The following is a 23,114-nucleotide window of genomic DNA, read 5'->3' on the forward strand; positions in this document are numbered from 1 at the left end:
GTGATCTTTCTTGAAATATACATCTTCAGCAGTTTTAGGTAAGCAATAATTGCAGGTGTACATTTTCATTAAGAAAACGATTGCAATATGCTGTTTAAACATCTGTCCATACTTGTGAAAGCACCAAGCTCCTTTCACTTTCTCACCAACTGAAATAGCATAACAAATAATTTAAAGCTGTGTATAAAAATACAGATATAAGTTAAATTCAAGATTATGACACACAAAACTCTTTTAGTCATAGTCAGAACCCATATAAATTTATTATTTGATTCTGTGAATAAAACAGTTAAGAGAAGTCTAATAACTTTCTTTCCAAGAAAGAACAGAGAAGTGCAAATTTCTGATGTTTTTGCAAGGGTGATTCAGAATCTCTGATGACAGCAAATCCGAGTACATCTAATTTTTCCTTCCATACTCCCAGCTGGACTAGTTAAGAGTTGATAGCAGTTTATGTTTAATTTGAATTAAGAACTCCCAAGGCATCTTGCTGGTGGGATACCAGTTATGTGTGTCTCTATCACTAAAGCTATTCTTATAACAGTGAGTTCTACAACCTAAAGGAATTTGACAGAAACAGGACAAGACAGTTGATGCAGGATGCTAAAATGTTCGGTAAATACTGCAGATTTAGACATCCACAAAGTTACAGTTTGAAAAGCAATCTTAACAGCAGCATCAACTTATGCACTATCCACCTTTAGCTCTACCTACTGCTATAGTTGCCTATGCTCATGTGAGTTCATTCCCCATGTCATGCCAGTACAAGCACCCACCATTTGTGTAATAAACCAGTTCAGAGAACTGATCCAACTGAAAAAGTGGCATGTTAAACAAAAACAAAAACAACAACAAAAGCTCCAAAGAAAAACCCCAAAAATCCCACAAAAAACCCAAGCAAACAAAAAAAAAATTTAAACCTCCAGGAAACAGAAAAGAAGAAATAATCCAGAGGGAAAAAACATCCAGTCAAACAAAATAAAGACTCCAGAAGGGGAAGGAGAAAGAAAAAGGAAAAATACTTAAACAATTCACAATAAAAAGAAGACTAAAAGAAGCCCCTCTGCCAGATTAGTGTCTCAATCAGTGCACTGTTCAGTTGCACAAATGGCCAAGCTAACACACAGCACCAAACAGCTGGAAACATGAATAACAGGGGGAGAGATTGCTCAAGGCAGCTCAGACTGTAGCACTGATGAATGTGTAATCACAGCCCAGAAGCCACTGACCCTACACTGTAAACAGACAAGAGTATGGGTTTCAGGATGGCAGAAGGAAGTAGGATTTACCAACTATCATTTGGATGATTATTATACTGCTACATCATCTTTATGAGCTGAGCTGCAATCCCTGCTCTTAGCTCACAAATCTACAAACTGAAATTTCATACTAGTACCTCACCCAAACCTCAGAATGCATTCATGGCTCAGCATAAGGGGGACAGCTGCAGTATCAGACCTGGTTTCCCACATTTAAGATGAAAAGTCAGTGAACATATCTCTCATTAAAATAATTACTATCATTTCAAACAACACCCACTGGTAAAAGGTAAGCAGGCTACAAAGTAATTGCACCTCTTAAAACAATATTTAGTATCTGTCAAAACAGGACAGAAGAAATCCTATAGCCTTTCAACTGGAGCTTTTAAAAATCTCCAGTATAACAATGATTTTACTGGCATAACACAGCACTAATCCCTAATTCAGCACTAGTAAAGGAATGATTATTTCAAAGAGATGATGTTAGTATATAGATTTTAGTTTCACTACTACAGTAAATTAGCAATTTTGAGTTGTTAGACCTACTATTTCTTACATATTTGTTGTGACTATCTTTACACCATACAAACACACACAACAGTATCACTAAAACAGCTGTACTTCTAAGTACTGTCAAGCATCAAAATCTTTAAATCCTCCTTTATAGCAGAGTTTTGGTTTATAGTGGAGTGTTTTCATTGGGTTGTTTTCTTGCCTAGTGATTTGTTTCAATATTACCTGTTCTCTCCATTTTGATGAACAGTAACCACTGCCAATACAAACATTAAGAGAAGCAGCAGTTTACTGGTAAATTCAATATATCAATGAACAACAAAGTAAGAAAAATTATTTGAAGTCTAATTAGTGAAAAGAATCTTCTAACCACTCAAATCTCATCTTCTGTTACAAAATACAACTAATTCATTACAAACCATATAAGGAACAGCAAAGGGTTATGAGGCTCCACAGCAAAAACAAAGTGCAATATTTTGTCTAAACAGCAGCAGCAGATTTCACACCAAAAATTCATACATAATTGAACAAACAACAAGAAAAAAGAACAAACACAAGAAAGCTGTTGGTTTTTTGGGTTTCCTGGCTTTATGTATCACTCAACTAAAAGGTCAATATGAGAGATATTAGAATGCTTTCAAGTCATGTGCATACCAACAGTGAATATTAATGCAAGTTCTGTGAACAAACACTACCTGGACAGTTACCATTGCCAGATTCAGGATAAGGAATAGCTCTCTATATTTAGTTCACAAATTGGGGCCCTGAGAGTACGTCGTATTCTGTTAAGGTAACTATATATACACATCATTCCTTTATAGATAACAAATCAGAAGTTTTACTACCTTTGTCCTTTTTTATTATCAAGGTGAAAAAAACCTAATCAATCACTGTGTAATTTGTTTCTGCGTAACAAGGTACTAAAAATTAAATAAATGAAGTTCAGTTATTAGATTCTACGCCTGTGTTGAGAAAAAGATAAACTCTCTTCTTAACTGCAGGCATTAACACCACGGTAATCTACAACCTGATCTGCATCTGCAGTTATTTCACAAACTACTGCTCTTCATGCACTGCTGCCCTTTGCATATGAAACTGAGCAATTGTCATTGCTATGTAATGCATTTCCAATGAAGCACAGCAAATGAATCATGCACAAAAAAAAAATTTAAAAATCAAAGTTCACAAAAATCACAGGAAGAATCAAAGCTTTCCAAATGAGCTAAAAGATCAAATTACTAACTGTAATGTATCCAGCCATTAAAGATCAGATCATCCAGAAAAAGAAAGATGTGTGGCAATAAAGATGCAATCATGCAACGCATGGTATTAATAACTAGGAACTAAAAACTCATTGCATCAATAAGCTGAATTTTAACACTGCTACAGTTTTCACTATATGCTATGGATGTAACAGCTTAACACCACCCAGAGTGACTGAACAGTTTTAAAAAAATACTTATTCAAGAATGTACCCAGTCACCACAATAAAACAGACTCATGACAGCAGTTATTTCCTTAACTTTAGATATATGCTGCACAAAGACTTTTAAATAACACCACTGACCATGGATATGACTCCACTAAGAAGAATTTACATGCAAGAAACCTTTCACTTCCTGCAAAAATTACCTATTTTGTTCTTTATGAGTATTTTTAAGCTTTCCATCAGATGAACAAAGGAAAATATTAAGCACAAAAATCTACAAAGCACATGGGTTCTACAGAGAAAAAAAATTACTGTAAAATTTGCTGAAACATTTGGCAAGTAAAGAGCACTGTCTGAACAGCTTCAAGTGTTCTACTATCACAGATGTGCACAACCCTGTGCCACAAAGATCTGCCTGCACGATGACAAAGAACTCCCAGAGTAGTCTCCAAGCTTTTCAAATTTCACTTTTATTATCTCCCTTTTTATTAGAAAAATTCAAGCTATTTTCTTTCCTGTTTGTAAAGGGTTGTGGGGTTTTTGTGTTTTGTTTTTTTTTTTTATGGGGGTTGTGGGGTGTGGTACTGGTTTGTTGTTTTTTCAATGAAGGGAACATAAAGCTATGTTCTGATATTATCTTTGCAGTGGTGCCAGAAAGTCACTGAAGCTTGCAAATAGCTCCTATCACATTTTATGTTCTCACAGTCTTTTGAGACATTGAGGATTGGGGCATGAACTCCCTCTCACAAAGCAACCTCTTGGGACTGTCTGCACAACCCAAGCCACCTGAAGCTGCTACCCTCAGCCTGTAAAGGTGGTGTTTTGTTTTCTGTTTGTAGAGTACTGGTTTCAGAATCAACCAGATCTCAGAACCCTAATGATGGGTGATCACAGCAACACTTAATTTAGGATGAGGTCCAACAAAATCCCCTTCCTACATTCTAAGACACAGGCTGACACACTTTATGCAAGACCTGGACATGGTTATATGCAAACAACATTCTGATGTCTCCTATCCACCCACTACCCAGGTCAGAAAACTTGCTCTGGGTATTAATTCAAATCTCTTATTCCAGTTTGGTTTTTCTTCTTGGATTCTAGATACAATGTGCTGGTATAAAGAGCACTTCTATTCTGACCATTATCCTTTAGAGCCTTTGCTAACTTTTGGGTTAAAGGAGCCCTACCAAAGCCAGAGAACAGGGATTTTAACCCTAGATCATTGTGCTTATGATTATTACAATTCCAACAGAACACCAGGCAGCTTTGTTTCAAAGAGGAACACAGCAATATGTACACATATATTTACATGCATTCTCTTTCCTAAGTCTAGCACAGAATAAAATCAGTAGCCTTCTGGGGTGACAAACATCACACACAATTTTTACTGTGGCTTTCAGCTTGTTTTTGAGCTGAATGAAAGCACTAAAGCATGTGGAACCTGGCTATGTAAGAGATTATCAGCTCCCACAGTCCCACGTGCAGCCACGATTACCTGCCTCTTTCTGAACAGTAAAATTCTCTGGGCCTACTGCCAGGGCTGTAGGAAGATACTCACACTAGGCTTCTATTCAAGATTCATCCTTGACTAAGACAGTGTAAGGCTTCAGAAAAATTCCCACAGCCCTGTTTTACCCAGCAGTGTGTCTCACTTCAGTGAGCTGATAATGTTTTCAGCCCTTCCCCTCCATGCTGTTCACTCTTCCCCTGTGGATGCTTCCAGGTTGCTGCAGTGAAAACATTACAGCCAGCACACATCTGGCACAGACTACTCTGTGCTCTGAATTTCATGTGCAAGATCACTTCCCTGGTACAGAACCACTGATGTTAACCAACAGTTCTAAATATAAAATCAAGAATTAAAAAAAAAAAAAAAAAATCTCAATTTGGAGACACTGCACAGTGTTTGTTAGAAAACATTTGTACTTATTTTACTGCTGGCAGAACTGGGTAAGAGGGTTCCCCTCACCCACTCCTTTCTGTTCTGCTTACTTTCCTGCTGATACCACAGGGACTCCTTGCACTACCAACTGTGAAAGACTGTTACATAACTTATTGTTTAACTTTGAGAATAACAGTCTGTGAAAGAGAGATATGCTCAGTCAGTCTGGATAAGGAGCAAGAAAATCCCACTTAAACAGAGAAGCATGGGAAGCTCCTGCTTTCCCAGAGTACCTATGACATTACCAAGGTTTTAAGCATCTTCATACCAGACTGCCCTCTGCTGGGCTGTTATTCAATTAAATTCTATCCCTGCTCTTCACAACTCCCCCACCATTCTACAACCTGTACCAGAAATTCATATGCTTTTTCTAGACTGATGAAAAGATTTAACACCCTCTTTTTCAAAACTTACATATTTGACTAACAATAAACAGATTTTTTTCCTCACAAACAATCCATCCAAGTGAAGAGCTGGAAAGACATCTATATTTCTCTGCCAACACCATTTTCAGCACCACAGATTTTGTTCAAATCAAGCATACTTGAGGCTGGTGTTGAATGTATAATAAAGAAAAGAACCCTGAAGTTATTTGTTTGCATATTGTATTTAAATATATTAAGCTGACAAAATTTTTTACAACCCTCTTTTGTCCTTATGAATGACCTAGTTTCCTATCTCCATTGAGAATAGGAACACACCACTCTGACTCCCTACAGTGCACCTGAGATTATTTTGGGTTTTGTTGTTGTTGTTTTTGTTGTTGTTTTAACTGCAGAATATTTTTCTCCTCCTTAAAAGAACCTTTCTTTTCTCTCAGCCCACAGTAAAGACACTCCTAACATTTTCATGGGTTAATGCACTGAAAAGTGACACAAGCTGACGACCACATTTTTCAAAAAGGTTCTCGCAGAGAAAAGTATTTGCAGGAACTGAGTACCCCAAACCAGGCTAAAAACACCTCATGTTCATCAAAAGTGTCAGACAAAAAAGAAACCAATATAGAAACAAAATATACTGATCAAACATAGCAGGCAGAAGAGTACAGAGTATTACAAGTATTCATCTATATGAAAAATGCCAGTTCCCTCATAAATGGAATGATCATCACTACATTCCAGCAGCACTTCAAAACAGTGCCCTTGACTGCACATGGCTTAATCTAATATAGGGAATAAAACACACTAATTACAAAAGGTTTACTGGGACTTTGCATGACATAGTAGTAGTTCAACAAAATAAGCTCAGGAAATCAATTCCATTTCCAATAACACAGTCTGTACCACATGTGTCCTGATAAAACTTGTAGGGAAACTTAGAGTTCACCAATTATACACAGAGTACTAACAGCTTTTGACTGTATGTCTCCATTCCTCAATTAAGCAGAACAGATATATTTATTTTTCAGGGAAGACATTGCAAAACTAAACATAACCAAATAAATACATGGCAGGGAATATCCAGACATGCTGACTATTAGAATAAGCTTTTGCACAGGAAGTAGAAGGTGGGGCTAAATAAACACTGACCAAGAAGAAATAAGAACAGTGACACATTGTCCAAAAAATGATCTTCTCAGTCTTGGAATGTGTATCAGGCAGAATGGCCTTAGTGACGAAAAAGGGTTTATGATTGTGTCATTGCAGGCTGGAGGAGTGATTTAAAGCAAATCAGGAAGTCTTATTTTCAGGAATTCTTAATCAATGATTCTTAGTTCAATTGTCAACTACAAACACTAATAAAAAGTGTTCTTTTAAGAAAATGTTTTCAAATTAATATCCACTATCAGTTGTTAGAATATGAAAAGCAGAACATGATAATGATAAGGTGCAGGACATTTACCATACCTCAGCTCCACCCATCCATTTTGGTTCATCAGGAAATTCAGCACACAGGATATCTTCTGACTGGTCAGTTCCTAATACGTGATAATGCAGCTTTTGATGCAGATTAGTGGAGGTCTCAGTGCCTAGAGATTTGCAGATATTTAAACCAGTAAGATCTCAAAGAAATGCAACAATCATATGAAACCCTTAGAAACTTCTGTATTCTTTTGTATATAAAAGAGAAATTCAGAAGAGAGAACTAGGACCGGTTCCAAGCTACAACCATTCTCCTCCAAATAAACACCTCCTACAAAATAAGGTAAAACTTCATGCTGAAAACCTGGTTAAACAGTAATCCTTTCCTTTTATTATTGATAATACCTTCCTAAATTTGAAGATATATCATATCAAGCTTTGCTTTCTAGAAATAAAAGCAAGTAAAGTTAAGAAAAACAAGAATCCCTGCCACCCTCTAATGACATTTTCATTTCCATTTCACTTAGAGCAACTAAAGGGAGCTTTACTGCTAATTAACATTCCTTTGAAAATATAAAAGTGATGCATTTTAAAGCACTGCATGAGCTGCCACTTGAATTTTTTTTTTTTTTAATTTCATTCATGCAACATTTTCCAATACTTTAGCTTTTCAAGTACAAACAGGAGGTAAAGAAAATCTGAGCAAAACAAGGTTGGTATCTATCTTGCAAGTCTGGCAAAATTATAGGCTCAAAAGCAAATACAGAGGCAAAATTCAGGCATTTGCCAGTTTAACAAAGAACACATCTCCAGAAAAAAACTTTTCAGTAGCTCTGCCTTATAATAAAAGCTGCTAAATTCCTTCCCCACTGGTGCTCCTCCACAATTTATTCCACTTTGTGTGGTGCTCCTTGAATTTTGCTAGCATAAACATTTCGTTTTGCTTTGCTGTGAACCACACATGAATTAACCTGGTTGAACAACAAAAACCTTTCATGCCTCACACTGCTACTCATCAGGTCAATCTCCCAATGCAGTTTATCTATGCCCACACAAATGCATAAGGGGAAAGATCTAAGTAAGCTGCCACCAGACATCAAGTTCTAGCTAACACCACCAACAATAGGGAACCTAAGTAAATCATTCCAGAGAAAAACGAGCAGTAAACTCATGAGAAAAAGAGGGGCAAGCAGACAAGAAGTGACTCACCCTAACTGAACATAGGCTTTGCCTATACAAGACATAATTTGATCTCTAATTGCACAACCACTACAGCTACTTATTTCAATATAGATATGTACAGCTAATTATTTGTTGCATCAATTCACTGTAAAATTGATTTTGCTTCCACATAACATGCAATTAGAATGGTCATACCTACCATCACTTTTTCCATCTTGTTTTGGGTAGCAGTTATAGAACATGCCTTTTCCATCATGGGTCCATGCCATGCAACTGAATTTAACTCTCTCCAGTGTATCTGGGAGATCCTCAGGACCTTCTACTTTCATAAACTTGATAGTAACCCAATCAGAGCCACTAGAACTCAGGCCATATGCAAAGTATTCACCATCTTCACTGAATGCATAACCTAGGAAATTGGAAACAAACAAAATGAAGAGAGATTAAATTGGGATACTAGTTAAAGGAACTTTTCATCAAACACTAAGAGAAGGTTTATTTTCTAAAAAGCAGTGCAAGACACGACATCTGCTATCATTTGGGATTCACAGCATTTTTTCAGTCTCTGTGGACTTTCCAATTAATTCACAGATCCAAATTTAGGCACAGGTTCTCTGTAAGTGTATCCATGTTCAGCAACATAATTTACACCCAAAATCAGAATTATGGTTTGAATCACATTTCTTCTACTGCCCTGAGCTTGGCAGGAAGAATTAGAAAATGAAAACGAACACAGGTAGAGAACCTGAGTGAAATTTTAAGAAAGAAACAGTACCAAAGAAGCTAACAAAGGTGCAAGCTATGTATCCTGAAATAATGTAAAGACCACTTAAAAAATGGAGTTGCTGAAAACGAGACCATTTAAAACCCTGAAAACTGCAGTAACTGGAAAACTTTGCCACTAGCATGCAAATGGCTAATTAGCAATATTCTCAGCTAAGACCTGTGATATATATTTCACTTTATCCAAACAGTGAGGAATAAAGAGCTTCCATTGTTGTTGATAAAGATCAAATTCATGCTTGTAAATCAAGACAGGTGAAGAAACTGAATTTTCATAGGCCTGTACAGACCTGAAAGTATCTACTCTATCAAAAAATGACCTAAGAAAAAGTTGCATTTCCTGGACATGATAGTTTGGAGAGGCACCACTGTGCCACACCAATATATTCTCTCCCATAACAACATAAAAGTGGCCATTCTGATTCAGAACACAATTCCATCTAGCTGTCCTCAAGAGAAACCAGAATGTGATGTCTATGCAAGTAAAAACAACCATAAAATCATGGAATGATTTGGATTGGAAGGGATGTTAAAGATCATCTAATTCCTACCCTCCTGCTGTAGACAGGGACACCTTCCACTAGACAAAGGCTGCTAAAAGCTCTATCCAACCTGGCCTTGAACACTTTCAGGGATGGGGCATCACAACTCCTCTGAGCAACCTGTTCCAGCACCTCACCACCTTCACAGTAAAAAATTTTTTCTTAGTATCTAATCTAAACCTATTCTCCTCCAGTTTAATACCATTCACCTTTGTTCTATCACTGCATTTTACAACTGTAAAAAGTCCCTCTCCAGCTTTCTTGTAGGCTCCCTTTAGATACAGGAAAGCTATTATACGGTCATCCTACAGCTTTCTCTTTTCCAGGCTGAATAATTTCAACTCTTTCAGCCCCTCATCATAGGTGAGGTGCTCCAGCCCCTCTAATATCTTCATGGCCCTCCTCTGGACTCCCCTCCAATAGGTCCATGTCCTTCCTACAGTGGGGGCCCAGATTTGGATGCAGTACTCCAGGCAGTCTCACACAACTCCAGTGGAGGGGCAGAATCCTGTCCCTTGCCCTGCTGGCCACACTGCTTTGGATGCAGCCCAGGATTAAATCGGCTTTCTGGGCTGCAAGCTCACACTGCTGGCTCATGTCCAGCCTCTCATCCACCAAGATCCCCAAGTCCTTGTTAGTAAGGATGCTCTCAATCTCTTCATTCCCCAACTTGTGTTGATACTGTACAACGCAAGCAAAAGAACAAAATGCAGGAATAAATGCAAGAACAATGCAAGCACATGTAATATTTGCCTCAAATATTCTTATCACCTCCAACCATTTCTAGTTTAGCAGATTCCTTTTCCATGCAGTGGCTGGCTAATACTCCTGAATGCTTTCCTTCTCCTTGATTATGTCCACCTGGGCTTTTTCCACCACCACCATCCATTGGAAATGGGTTCTACAGATCTACTTCTTGCAGCATGAACCATCACCTTCTGTTTGCTTGGGACCTGACTCCCACTACTTTCATTTGATATTCTGTCATTCTTGTAATAAATTATGACCAATTAACACTTATTCCTTCCCTTCATCCTATTGCATGCCACAAATGATTCTGCAGACCTCTCATATCTTTGCTAAATGGTCCCTTTTCTAAGCTGATTAATCCAGGCAAACTCAGGTTTTGCTTTGATTATTCCTACTGCTCTCCTCCAATCTGTATTTCAGAGCCCCTTTTGAGCTGAGGAGACTGGGATTTGATTTAGTGTTCAATGGTACGAACTCCTGGGTTGCTAATGTAATGGTGTCTCCTGTTTTGTTCTCTATTTCATAGAATCACAGAATCATTAATGTTGGAAAAGACCTCCAGGATCATAGAGTTCAACCTTTGACTGATCATCACCTTGTCAGCTAAATCTGAGCATTGAGTGCCACATTGATTTATTTCTTGAACACTTCAAGGGAGAAATTTTTTCCTGCTGAATACACTGGTATTTGATGTACTTGTTTGGCCTCTACTAAGAACCAAGTAGACATTTTCATGGAATTATGTATTACACTCCATGCATTGTTCCCAAGAGGTCATCGTGAGCTCAAGAGTTCATTCCATTCATTCCTCCTTACATGAGGTCAGGATTGTTTGTCCCCTGTGCATCACTTAATTTATCTGCACAGAGACTTTTAGCTGTTAATTTATTGCCTGCTTATTATTATTAAGGTCTTTCTGCAACTCTTCAGTCATTCTTCAGCAAGAGAAATTTTTTACTGTCACCAAGCTCTGCTACCTCACTGCTCACTCCTTTTTCTAGTATGTTCAGCATATGAACATTGCAAATCCTAGCACAGTCCCTGACAGGGCTTTACTGGTGATTTCCATTTGACAGCCTATCAGTTCTTCCTTTCCCTGCCCTTAAATCAATTATTAATCAACACCACGAGTTTCCCCTCTTGTTACACAGCTGCTGGTTTTCTAAGCGCATTTGGAAGGAGACTATGCAGTAAGACTTCCAGAAATACACAGAGATTATATGAATGCAATATACAAAGATTAAGCAGGACTTCTCCATAGAAAAAGCCATATTGATTCCTCTCATCTAGGTCACTTTCAGAGAAACATTCACTAGTTCCATCCTCTGCTTTTATTAATTAAAAATTAAGACTTAGAGGACTTATTAGGTCCAAGAGTCTGCTCCTACAAATGAGCAACTAGGGAGTGCAAAAAGAGACAGCTAAGACAAGTTAAAGCCCTAGTCAACACAATTTTGTGATCACAGAAGTTAATGCCATGTTCCTTCGTAGTCTCTAATGTGCTGGCTTGTGTTAAAGATGCAAAATACAATTTTAAGAGAACCAATCAACATAAATGCATAAACTCTTTTCCGTTGCTACGGATGGCCTGAAGAGCTGCTCATATTCCATTGGAAACCTGTTACAAAGTTCTGAAAAAAAGCACTGGGAAACTGAACCAAGTTAATTGTGGATACAATGTAGATCTAGAAGTGTTTTTCTGAAACTCCCTACAATCCACATGGGGATATTGTAATTACTTACATTAAATTTTCAACTTCTGCTGAAGACTGAGACTTACTCAGCAGGAACTGCTGTCTCACTAACCTCGTAAGGCCACAGTGCCATCATCAGAAAGCTTATTTGGATCAAGGAAAACTTTGGCATCGGCATCCAAGGAGTCTTGTACATATAAAACTCGCTGATTCTGGAGCCCTGTATTGTAGAAGTGAAAATACCTAAAAGAACACAAGAGGGAGAAATTAAGTAGGAAGAACTCTGATTTTCAGTTAGGCAAGCACAAAAAACGACTGAGGTTGTCATTAAATAAATAAAAGACAGATTAATAGGTTAGGGAAATACAAGTTTCACAGTAGAGTAGGACTCATGGGTAGGATGCACCCAAAATATCCTTTAAAAATAAAAGCTGCATTTGCCACAGTGCATTTCAAAGAATGCTAAGTATACTATAAACTCTACATAACTGTCTATGTTAAACATCTCTGGCAGCTGCAGCATGTCTCTGTTACAAGTACTGGCACAGGTTCCCATCCCTTATGTTCTCAGCTTTGTCATTCATACAGCTGCTTTCCATCCATACTGGGTGACAAATCAAACAGAACCAAAACTGTTTCAATGTCCCTACAAACACGTCTGAAAAAGTTGTAGGAACAGGCAATTACAGAGTTGTCTTTAGTGAGTGATACTCTTCATATCCTAAGATACTACAGAGCTCAAAGAAATTAACACCCATATTCATAGAACTTTACTACACAAACAAATTACTTAAAAAATCCAGACAGCAGATTCACCTGGGGCAACAGGGGGATTTACAGAGCACCATTCAAATCTAAAAAGAAGTTCATATATTCCCTAAGACTGACAAGTACTTGGGTACAAACATGGGAACTTGGTAAAGCCAGAAGGGGAAAATATACTCACAAAGGCCTGGTTAACAATATCAGCTAGTAATTTGTTCAAGTAATGACAAAACAGTAATGTTCAGCAAGTGCAAAACTGAAAGATTAAAAGAAATAGAATAAAAAGAAAAGTAATTTTCAATTTGATCAGGCATTTTCTTGCCAATTTCATCTCTGCAATGCTAGACAACAAGCTGGGAAGCAAAGGCCAAGCAGTGAGATAGACACAGCACCTCCCTGGACACACTTCCTTTCTGCAGACTCTACAGAACAACTCTTAAGATACTGTCCTTTAGCAGCTATTCTTCATCAGAAAACCAGAATAGTTAAATTTAAAAATTTCTAAGTGTCATGAGAAGTTCAGAAAATTCTTCAAATAGAATAGTTCCTTACCTCACACCTTACTTAGTGTTATTTAACTTGGTAGAGACTTCTTGATCTCCTCAAACACAAAACATAGGGCTTTTTTGAATTATATTTGAACTGCTCTGATTTAAATCCAGCACATGCCAAGAAATAGAGTATCATTCAGAAAGACTAAAAACAAATCTATTGAAGTCAAAGTAACATGTCATAAATTACAAGCACATTAAGCTGCTGGCACAAATGTTCTTCCTGGAGGACAGTCAGCTGCATCAAATTAAGAATCTGTATCTCTTAGCAGAGACTGTATTTATCACTGCCATGAGCACTTCTGCAACATTAAGCCTTAATAGCACAGAAGGTAACAACATGCAGACATGTGTGCACTGCACAGGGAGACTGGGTCAGGGAATGCAGAGCAGTCACTGACAAGACCTGGTCGCCTGCTACATCTGCATGAGCATCACATACAAACTACCAAGCTTTGCCTGACTCACTCAATAAGGCATACTTCTCCAGATGCAGCACTGTCCTAAACACCCCTACTGCTTCTAGGCTTAAACCTCACACCTCTAATATACCGACATGTTGTGCCACATTCATGACAACTAAAATCCACATTAAATCCACCAACAGCTTGGGTTCATTCCCCACCATAGACTTTCACCAAGTACCTCACACAGTACAGAATTTCCCTCCCTTAGTAGCAAGTATCAGTGCCTTCCTCACAGCACAGATCACTAAAACAAATCCCTCTCAGTATCTGTGTAATCTTAAGGCAACAAGATATCCTCTCTTTCTCATAATCTGTGGATGATGGTGAACACATATATGGCATATCTGGGTGCCCATTCAACAAGGATCAAAAAATTAGAAAATATTGAAAAATATTATCTGTGTTTCCTGTGATTAAGAGTGGCTGGTTGTTTGCATCACCTCTTTTTCAACTGCTAAAACAATCTTTAGATGTAATTAAGTCCCTTTACTCCCTTTCTCTAGAAGCTTGTTAGTGTTTCTAAAAGAGGTCACATTAAATTCAGTAGCAGTCTCCAGACCTTGGGTAAGACACAGAAACACCATCTCTTCACCTAGCCACAGAATTAAAACAGGGATACGAGCAGCTTAGGCACTGGAATGTAGCAGGATTTCTTTGTATCTAGAAAAACAGATCTTTTTCCATTGGTTGCTTTAAGTGCTCCAAATGATTTTTCCCATGTACCCTGCAGCTACAGGAACAGTTTTTCACAAGGGAATTCCTACTGCTTTTCACTGGCTATGACTAAATAAAAAAAGCCTCAACAATGGAAGAAGATAACATGATTGGGAACCGGAGAGAGGGAAGCACCATGTGCTCTGCATCACACAACCACACAGGTTAACACTGGCTTAGTTTTCTTACTTCCCAACTATAAAGAAATAAACACAAATATAATTTATTTTCCTAATTAGTAGTTGCTTCTGACTTGCTTCACATTCACCACCACCTCCAAAGACATTCCTCACATACCTTTTTTCTTTCTTGAAGTGGCAGCTGTACTTAGGATAATCATAGAGTTCAGTCATTCGTTCCTTGAACAGTCCTCTGACAGGACACTGCTCGAGAAAGGGTACAGTGAGCTTGTTCTGAGCCTCCACAAAAGCCTGAAAGAAAACAACCAAAAAATATAAACTCAAGCAGAAATGGCTATTTTCTACAGAAGACATTTTTCAGAAGGAATGCATCACAGACATCTTTCCCCCATACAGATTATGCAGTGTCACACATGAAGAATCCTACATACTTGTTTGCATTATGCCACAATTATTCAATAAGACTCAACTTCTATCTTGAATAATGACTCTCCAGGGCACACACTGGGGCAACCACCCAGAACACAAGACAGTCCTGCCTTTCCCCTTAAAAAAACCCAAAACAAAACCCAACAACCAAACAAACCCTAAACAAACAAAAAAGCCGAACAAACACACAACCCCACCCCAAAAAACTAAAGTAACAACCTCCAAAAGCACATCATGCTTTTTAAAACTTTCATATTTGCCTAATGACAAATATTTCCTACAGACTGCACTATTATTTCAGGATCTGGGAAGAGTTTTAAGATAACACAAAATATCATGTGCATCATCTGTTCATATTATTGATATAACACACAGAATAACTCCCAGCCAGTATTTCATGAGAAGCCCAAAGGACTGTTCACAGATCAGTTCTTAGGAAAAAAGTACTAATCTCTGAGAACTTTGGGAAGTCTGGTTTCTTTAAAACACTCCAGCTCCCTGTCAGGAACACTTAAAGACAGTGATCAAAACCATTACCACTCCAGCTGTTTGTTGCATGCATGGAAAACCTGGTGCTCTGCTAGTGTTTCATCATCCCTATTTATAGCACAGTATATTAAATTAAATTAATACCTAAGCACCTTAAGGTGAGTCATAGCTGCTAATAAGCAGACATGCAGGCTTTTTTGTCTCTAACATAAAGGAGGTAGGACAGGACACCGTGTGTGGCTGTAACTCACAGCCAAATGTCACAGTCACAGCTGCAGTGTCACCCGTGGACTCCAGTCTCTTACCTCCAGCACTAAATCTTGACCACTCATCTCTTGCTTACACAGGGCTCTTTCCCAGAAGAGGGTTTGAAAGAGCCTATTGTTTATACCTATCCTGAATCTGTCACAGAGCAGTCAAATCAACACATTGTAACATCTGAGTTACACTTCATTGCAGGGCATGACCTACACAAACAGCAGGGCTACAATCCACATTGCACAACTTGTGCTTCACAGATCTTCAGAAAAGCCAGCAGCTGTACAGGCAGAGTACCTGGCACACACTCACCTGCTCCTATCAGTGTTTAGTCATGTATTAATTCTTCAGGTGAAGAATTAATATGTGCAGAGCACATCCCAGTGGTAAGTCATGCAGCCTCCACATTTTATCACTATAACTGTCCCATCAGATGGTGAGAGAATTTATTCAAATCTGAGCACTATGTGTACCTGAACTGGTTTTCTCTAAATGGAAGTACATGGATTTCAAAGACCACATGCACAAAAATATGGACCATGGATCCTACACAAATAAACTAACTTCTCCCAGTCCTGTGATATTTTCAGAGAAACAATGACTTATGAAAACAGGTGTAAGACCATCCAGTATGCTGGATGCCAAAAGCACTTTCCAGTTACACATAGGGAACAGAAACTGGCACACATCTTTGTTTCATCCATCAAAATGACAACATTGCTGCAAGGGCATACTGGAAGTGTGTGTTACTCACTTTTAACTGCAGACACATCTTACCACATCTGCTTTCATCAGTAATATTCAAAGACAAAACACAACTTCCTCACAAGCATTTGTTGCTCATGAGCATGCTTACAGACTAATTATTACACTCACAACTGTATCACTCATAATTTTGTTTTTAGAGGAACTTAATATATTTTTCTCATTTCCAATTAGTATGCACCAAAGACTCCAAGATTTTGTAAAAGAAATGCCACGGCTGTATGAAAAAGGAACAAGGAATTACAGATCTTTTAAAGAGTTTTATGGAGAAGAATACAGTCCATTTGGGAAATTTTCTGTTTCCACACTTTTGAGCATGAGGCTGTACTCATGTCTAAGAAGCAATACGTAATTGAAATATTGGTCTAGATAAAGTACAGGAACATACGTCAGCAGAAACTCTCACAGTAAACAACTCCATCCACCATGATGAGCTATACAGATGCCACCCAGGCTACAGGGCTAACAGTAACTGTACATCTTCATGAACCTAGAGAGAAAGGTTTTTATTGTACCTGTAGATTTCTGCATCTGACTTATGTATCATAAGCCTTGAACCAGGACAGACTTTGCTATCAGCAGAAAGGACAGAATAAGGGTTCAAGTAAGGCAACTTCTTATGGCTATTTTGGAAAATAAGGTAATTTGAAAAGCAAAACGATTTCTAAAGCATTGTACTAAGAGTAGATATGGTCTATTTAAGGCTGAAGTGTCCGGCCATTAAGTAGGCCAATTGTTATTCTAAAACAATAGTCAAACTAAATTTCATCCAAGAAACACATGCCACAAATTCTTTTTAACCATGCTTTTTTACAACCTATCACCTTTCTACATTCTACTAAGCTACTCTATCAAGATAAATATTCCACTGACAGTATACTTTCCAAAAAAAAAGCCTCAGAATATAAACTGTTTTAACATGACCAGTCTTTATTATTACTCTGCATTTACAGTTCATATATATATTCAGTCAAGGTTAGTTCAGTGCAACTCCTACAAGAGAGCACATACCTTTCCTAACTATTTTAAAAAAAAAAATTAGCAGAGTTCTTGCAACTTTCCCCTGAGCACTTACTTTTTTAGTGTTTAACAAAGGAATATTCAAAATGCAATTGGAAAATTTATCAAAACATGAACAAAACACTGGTCTATTAAAACTACAAATCCATTTAATTGTAGATTTATGTGTTTCAGTTCTAGTCCTTATTCAAATATAGACATGGTCAGAATAGCATGACCCCTGCTTTTGCATCACTTGTCCATCCCTCACGTCTGGAACAAGCTCAGCATTACTGCCTACACTGTCAGTGAGTTAAGGTATGACTGACATAGCAGCAAAAGGGTTTGCTGCAGTCTAAAAATGAGCTTATTTCCCACAAAGTGTCAAAACAAACCACAAAGTTGAAAGTCCAACTGAACCAAAGTCAACAGTCAAAGTGTGGTGTTGCATTGTGGCCTATGTCATTACCAGAAGTGTTTCACCAGCATAGCACATTTCAGCTATGCCAGGGATGTCTCCATGATGTGTCTCAGAAGTCAATGTCCAAAAAGCAGCAGAGCACCAACTCACATTCTGCACTTCCTTTCCCCAAAGTGAGACAGGAACTTCCCCACCTGGCCAAGGGTACATTTTTATTTACAAAGCTGGAGAGAAGGGAGTTTGCTTACAGCTGCCCCTGACTACTCCAACCAAGCACACACAAGGGGAAAAAAGAGATAGAGCAAAGCACATAGATTGTGAACATGGAAGTGCATACTTCTTGAACAACAGCTTTTCTACAAGAGACTGAGGATGTGACTTAACAATTGGCTTTATCAGCGCTAAGAATGTGCATAGGACCTGCTTAGCCACCTGCAGATTTCAAAAATCTTTTCTGTAGCAGATAAATGCACTGCATGCATAATAAGATCATCTTTGTGACTTGGATGAAAATTTTCTAGATATATTTGACTTTCACCTAATTAAAAGTAGACTGTGGGTGGCTAGAAAAGGAAAGATCACATTCTTTCTCCATGCTTCAGGGATTAGCAAACTTTATATTCTACTGACTCAACAGAGAAACTAAGTGAAGCCCACTCATTTATTTTCTGTGAGCACACCAATGCTTGACATGTCTATTCCTGCTACACCTAGAAAAGCAGAATTCCAACGTATTTGTGTATCTATTTGACAGCAGTTTTTTTCCTGACTTCTATGAAAGAGGTGAACCAGAAAAATACTTGAATTCCTTTTGTTCAATAGCTTCTGAAACTTTGGAATAAGATGATATACTTGCATGCTTACTGACACAGGAACGCTATCCACTCCTTTTGTCATACTGCTACTATTGCAATTTTGCACTGCAAAATTCTGCCAAGGTGAGTAGTTTTTACAGTGTAGGCAAGCAAGATGTAATGACCTTCATTCCACCAATATGACAACTTGTGCCTGGGCTGCTGCACTTTTGCAAGGTTGTTATAACTCCCTATTCCTTATTCTGCCTCCTATATAAACTGCAAGCTCCAGAGAATGTGACTCAGTGTCCTACAACTGTTCTGGCCCAACCTGTTCACAGTATGTGGCTACAGTATTGAATATAGGGACACAAGAAATCAGGTCTTTGCATTGTTTCAATCCCTAATCTGTCATAGGATCCCAAGAAACACTTTAATAGGTGTCTGTAAGGCATCTCTAAAACAAAAACATAACTATACCTCCCCCACACACATTCCTCTCAATTTGGCAAAAATTATCCTCTATTTACTTCTCCCAGCTTTCTAAACAGCTCATTTTCAATATTAATGTCCATGGCAAAGTTTTTCACTAAAACCTGATCCCAAATCAACCTTTTTAATCCATCTGAGTATTTATATATGCTGACAGATTTGTAAGTAGGGAATCAGTTCCTAACTGCACACATTTTATCTTGCTCTTGGCAGTTACTGTAAGTTCTATTTGACCAACACCAGACTCATGAAAATGTATAAGGTCAGCACATACACAGAAGAACCTAGAAGGAATCTCACTAATAGAAAGCCACACTGTTAGATATTTTTGAACAGGAATCATGCCCTTCATCAGCTTTCATGCATACTTTGATTGATCACAGTCATGCATACTGGGTGTTTAGGACCTGGAACTACAATTATCACTATGTTAGTAGCCAGTACAGAGGAAATCCCCTCCATGCTATCACCTATCACTTTCTGGCCATCATCCCTGCAACTCCCTGTGCCATGAATATCAGAGGAAATGGCTCACAGTCATTATTTTTCATTATTCTCTCTCAGTGACCAGCTCCAGCAGCAAATTCTCACTATAGCAGACTGCAGGCTGAAAACACTGCAACATCAGCAATCTGTAATAACAGACACTACCAAAGCCTAACTTCAGGAGGAAAGTGTTTTTGGTTTTGCCTTTAAAAAGGAGTAAAAAAAAAAAAAAATGTACTCACACACACTTTATCAGTTTTTGAAGAAAGCAAGCCCAAGTTTTCCTTCTATTCTTTCCTAGCTATTTTAATATGGCAATTTTAGATTTTAGATGTACTAGGACAATGGACAAAGCACCCCAAAATTTTAATGTTTCTCTTCAGTATGACACAATCACCTTAAGCATTCAAACTGTCCAAGAAAATTAAGTGCAAGATAAGCACTGGTTTAGTTTTAAAAATATTGTGATCTAAGTTATACCAAGTGTTCCAGACTTTCACAGAAGCACAGAGCGGTTTGCGTAGGAAAGGACCTTAAAGATCATTTAGTTCAATGCCCCTGCCACAGGCTAGGACATTTGCCAGTAAACCAGGTTGCTCAAAGCCCCATTCAACCTTTCCCCCATTAAAATATAGAGTGAAAATAATGGCATTGCTGCTGCTGCCATGAGATATCACATGAACTACACCTTCATTCACCTTCAAAAAGTACTAGCAGGTTCTTCAGAGTACCAATGCACCTGGTGTATAAAAGGGAACCACGTGAAAACAGCCATTCCCATGCAAAGAAAGGTTACCTTCGTCTGTTCACTGTCAGGATCTTCAAGCCAGCAGTATGGATCGCTGATTTTACATCCATGGTAATCCGACACCTGAATTTATAAAAGACAGTAATTTTTAAAAAGATGTGCGCACAAGCAAACTCTATCCATCAAGGAATGATAGTCAGCATGATGAAAGGCATTTGGAGTTTCACAAAAGCACACAGTGCTAAGGAGCAAACAAAGAACCAACACGCTTCTCCCAGGTGAATTACTAGTATTGCCATTCTTTGGTGACGGCACCAAAGCAGCAGGGTAGTTCTCAGAAAAAAACAAAGAGCACCAGAAAAATTGTGGAATGCACATAAATGCCTTCCACAAGATAGATCAGCAAGCAAAAAAGAAACCCCACCAACCAAACCAAGACCCTTAAGGTTTTCAAGACAAATTATAAAACCTGATTACAGGATATGGTTCCTGGTTACACAAACGGTCTTTGGTTCAGCCCTCCCTACTACTGTTGGCCACAAATATGTGCATAATGTGTATATATATATATATATATACACATTAATTTTTAAAAATCCAAAGCCCACCCCCAAAATAACAAACAAACAAAACAAATAAACCACAAAATATTAATCCACGTGGTTGAATCTACCTGCTTCCTTCCTCTAGTACACAAAAGAAGACTAGATACCTGCTACTAGGGCTTGCACAGCTCAGCCTTTCAGTCAACTAGGAAAGTAAATACTTCAGGATTTTTTCAGGCTTTGCCTCATGCTGGCAAACGGTTTGGTTTAAAGGCAATGTAAATATTTCCTGGCTGGTGCACAATGCACAGTGCTTTGAGGAAGGGAAAGAAAATCGAACCCATTTTAGCCAAACTGACACCGTAACCCCTTGTGTATCCAGACACGGTGGAAACGCAGGGAGATGGGACTACGTTAGAGATGTGCCATCCTATATAAATAGACTGTGTGCTCCTCTGCTGGCGCTGTTGCAGCCCGGGCGGAGGCCTGGGTTTCCCCGACACACGCACCGAAGGTCGCGATGCGCCCCGTGCCCGCTGCTCCCGCACCCCGGTCCCGCCGCCCGCCCCGGCCCGCTCCCGGCCCCGCGGGCCCCGCACACGCGGGACGCGCCCGGAGGCACCGGCGCACGGGCCCCAATCCCGCCCCAACGAGCCCCCGGCAGCGGCAGCGGCCCGCGGGCGCGACAAACCGAGACCCCGTGCACGGAGCCCTGAGCCGGGCGCTCCGCGGCCGCAGCCCAACAAAGCCCCGAGAGCCGAGGCGGCACCCCCGCCCCCAGCGACCCGCGGAGCATGGCGCCCCACGCCCGGGCCCGGCGGCCGCCGCACGCCGCGGCTGTCCCGGCCAGCGCCGTACTCACGGCGGTCTCGTCGCGGTACACCTCGGGGTACTGGAAAGCCTGCATGGCGGGCTGCGGCGGATACGGCCGGGAAGCAGAGGAGGCGGAGACGGAGGAGAAAGAGAAGGAGGAGGAGGCGAGGCGCGGAGGCGGCCGCGGGGCTGGGGCCGTGTTTCGGGCCGCGGCGGCAGCAGCCGGCAGCAGGCGCGCAGCGCGGCACGGGCGGAGCGCCGCCGCCGCCATACGGCCGCCCCCTGCCAGCACAGCGCCCGCGCCGCGCCGCGCCCCCTGCCGGCTCCCGCCGCCACCGCGCCGCTGAGGGGCCGGGCCTGCGCCCCGCGCCTGGTCACCGTGCTCCTTACAGTAAACCTTTGCGAAGAAATACACTCGCAGGCTTTCATCCTCTTTCCGCTCGGCTCCCCAGCCTTGGCACACGGTGAGGGAAGAGCTCGGGTCTGGCCCGAAAACAGAGCTGCGTCCTGGGTGGGGTTGGTTCTTGGATTCTGATTGTGTGACTCAGGCAGCTCGAAGCCAGGTCGCAGTATCGCAGAATCGATTAGGTTTGGAAAGGACTTCTGAGATCATCAACCTGTGATAGAACACCACCTTGTCAATTAAACCGTGGCAGTAAGTGCCGTATCCTGTCTTTCCTTACGTGCTTTGGGATTGGTGACTCCACCGCCTCTCTGGGCAGCCCATTCCGATGTCTAATCGCCCTTCCTGTGAAGAAATTCCTCCTGATGTCCAACCTGAACCTCCCCTAGTGCACTGTAAAACTGTGTCCTCTTGTTCTGTCACTGGTTGCCTGGGAGAACAGACCGACCCTCACCTGGATAGAAGCTCCTTCCAGGGAGTTGTGAAGAGCGATAAGGTAAACCAGAGCCTTCTCTTCTGCAGGTTGAATCTGGCTTGCTCCTCAAACCTTTATTGTATTTCCATCAAACTCCACAAGTTACCAGCGACTCCCCCTTGCCCCAAAAGCGAAGGACGAGTTTGCCACCTGGTCCCAGTGAAGATGGTCCCTGCAGAGCGCCAGCCCTGCTGGCGGGTGCTGGTTCCCTCATCCCCACTGTCATGGTGTGCAGTCCCATGGCAGCCCACTGCACAGCCAGTCTGCAGGAAAGGGCACCCAGTAAAGGTGCTTCACGCTCATCCGTGGGGCATTTATTTTACAATAGGATTTCCTGGATCAGAAAATGTGCAAATATTTTTCCTCCAGGAAGAGACCAGGTGTACTCCTCCTTTATAATGGAAACACGCAGGGGACAGGAGGTGGTTTGGCAACATGGCATAACTGCTTTTCCTCTGAGTGCA

General features: G+C 40.1%; 1 protein-coding gene across 1 annotated transcript in view; it reads right to left on the reverse strand.

Annotated features, from left to right (window-relative positions):
• The window catches only part of PREP (prolyl endopeptidase), an 83,367-nt gene extending 61,290 nt beyond the window's left edge, over positions 1 to 22,077 (reverse strand). Inside the window, exons 1-6 of the mRNA XM_056487077.1 lie at positions 21,822 to 22,077; positions 20,463 to 20,537; positions 14,691 to 14,824; positions 12,009 to 12,139; positions 8,327 to 8,536; positions 6,991 to 7,112 (exon numbers count right to left, since the gene is read on the reverse strand). Of these exons, the coding sequence (XP_056343052.1) occupies positions 6,991 to 7,112; positions 8,327 to 8,536; positions 12,009 to 12,139; positions 14,691 to 14,824; positions 20,463 to 20,537; positions 21,822 to 22,043 (894 nt within the window). The 5' untranslated portion in view covers positions 22,044 to 22,077. The remainder of the gene's footprint in view (positions 1 to 6,990; positions 7,113 to 8,326; positions 8,537 to 12,008; positions 12,140 to 14,690; positions 14,825 to 20,462; positions 20,538 to 21,821) is intronic.
• Between the last annotated feature and the right edge of the window lie 1,037 nt (positions 22,078 to 23,114).

Source organism: Oenanthe melanoleuca, chromosome 3 (assembly GCF_029582105.1).
Source record: "Oenanthe melanoleuca isolate GR-GAL-2019-014 chromosome 3, OMel1.0, whole genome shotgun sequence".
Lineage (NCBI taxonomy): Eukaryota > Metazoa > Chordata > Aves > Passeriformes > Muscicapidae > Oenanthe > Oenanthe melanoleuca.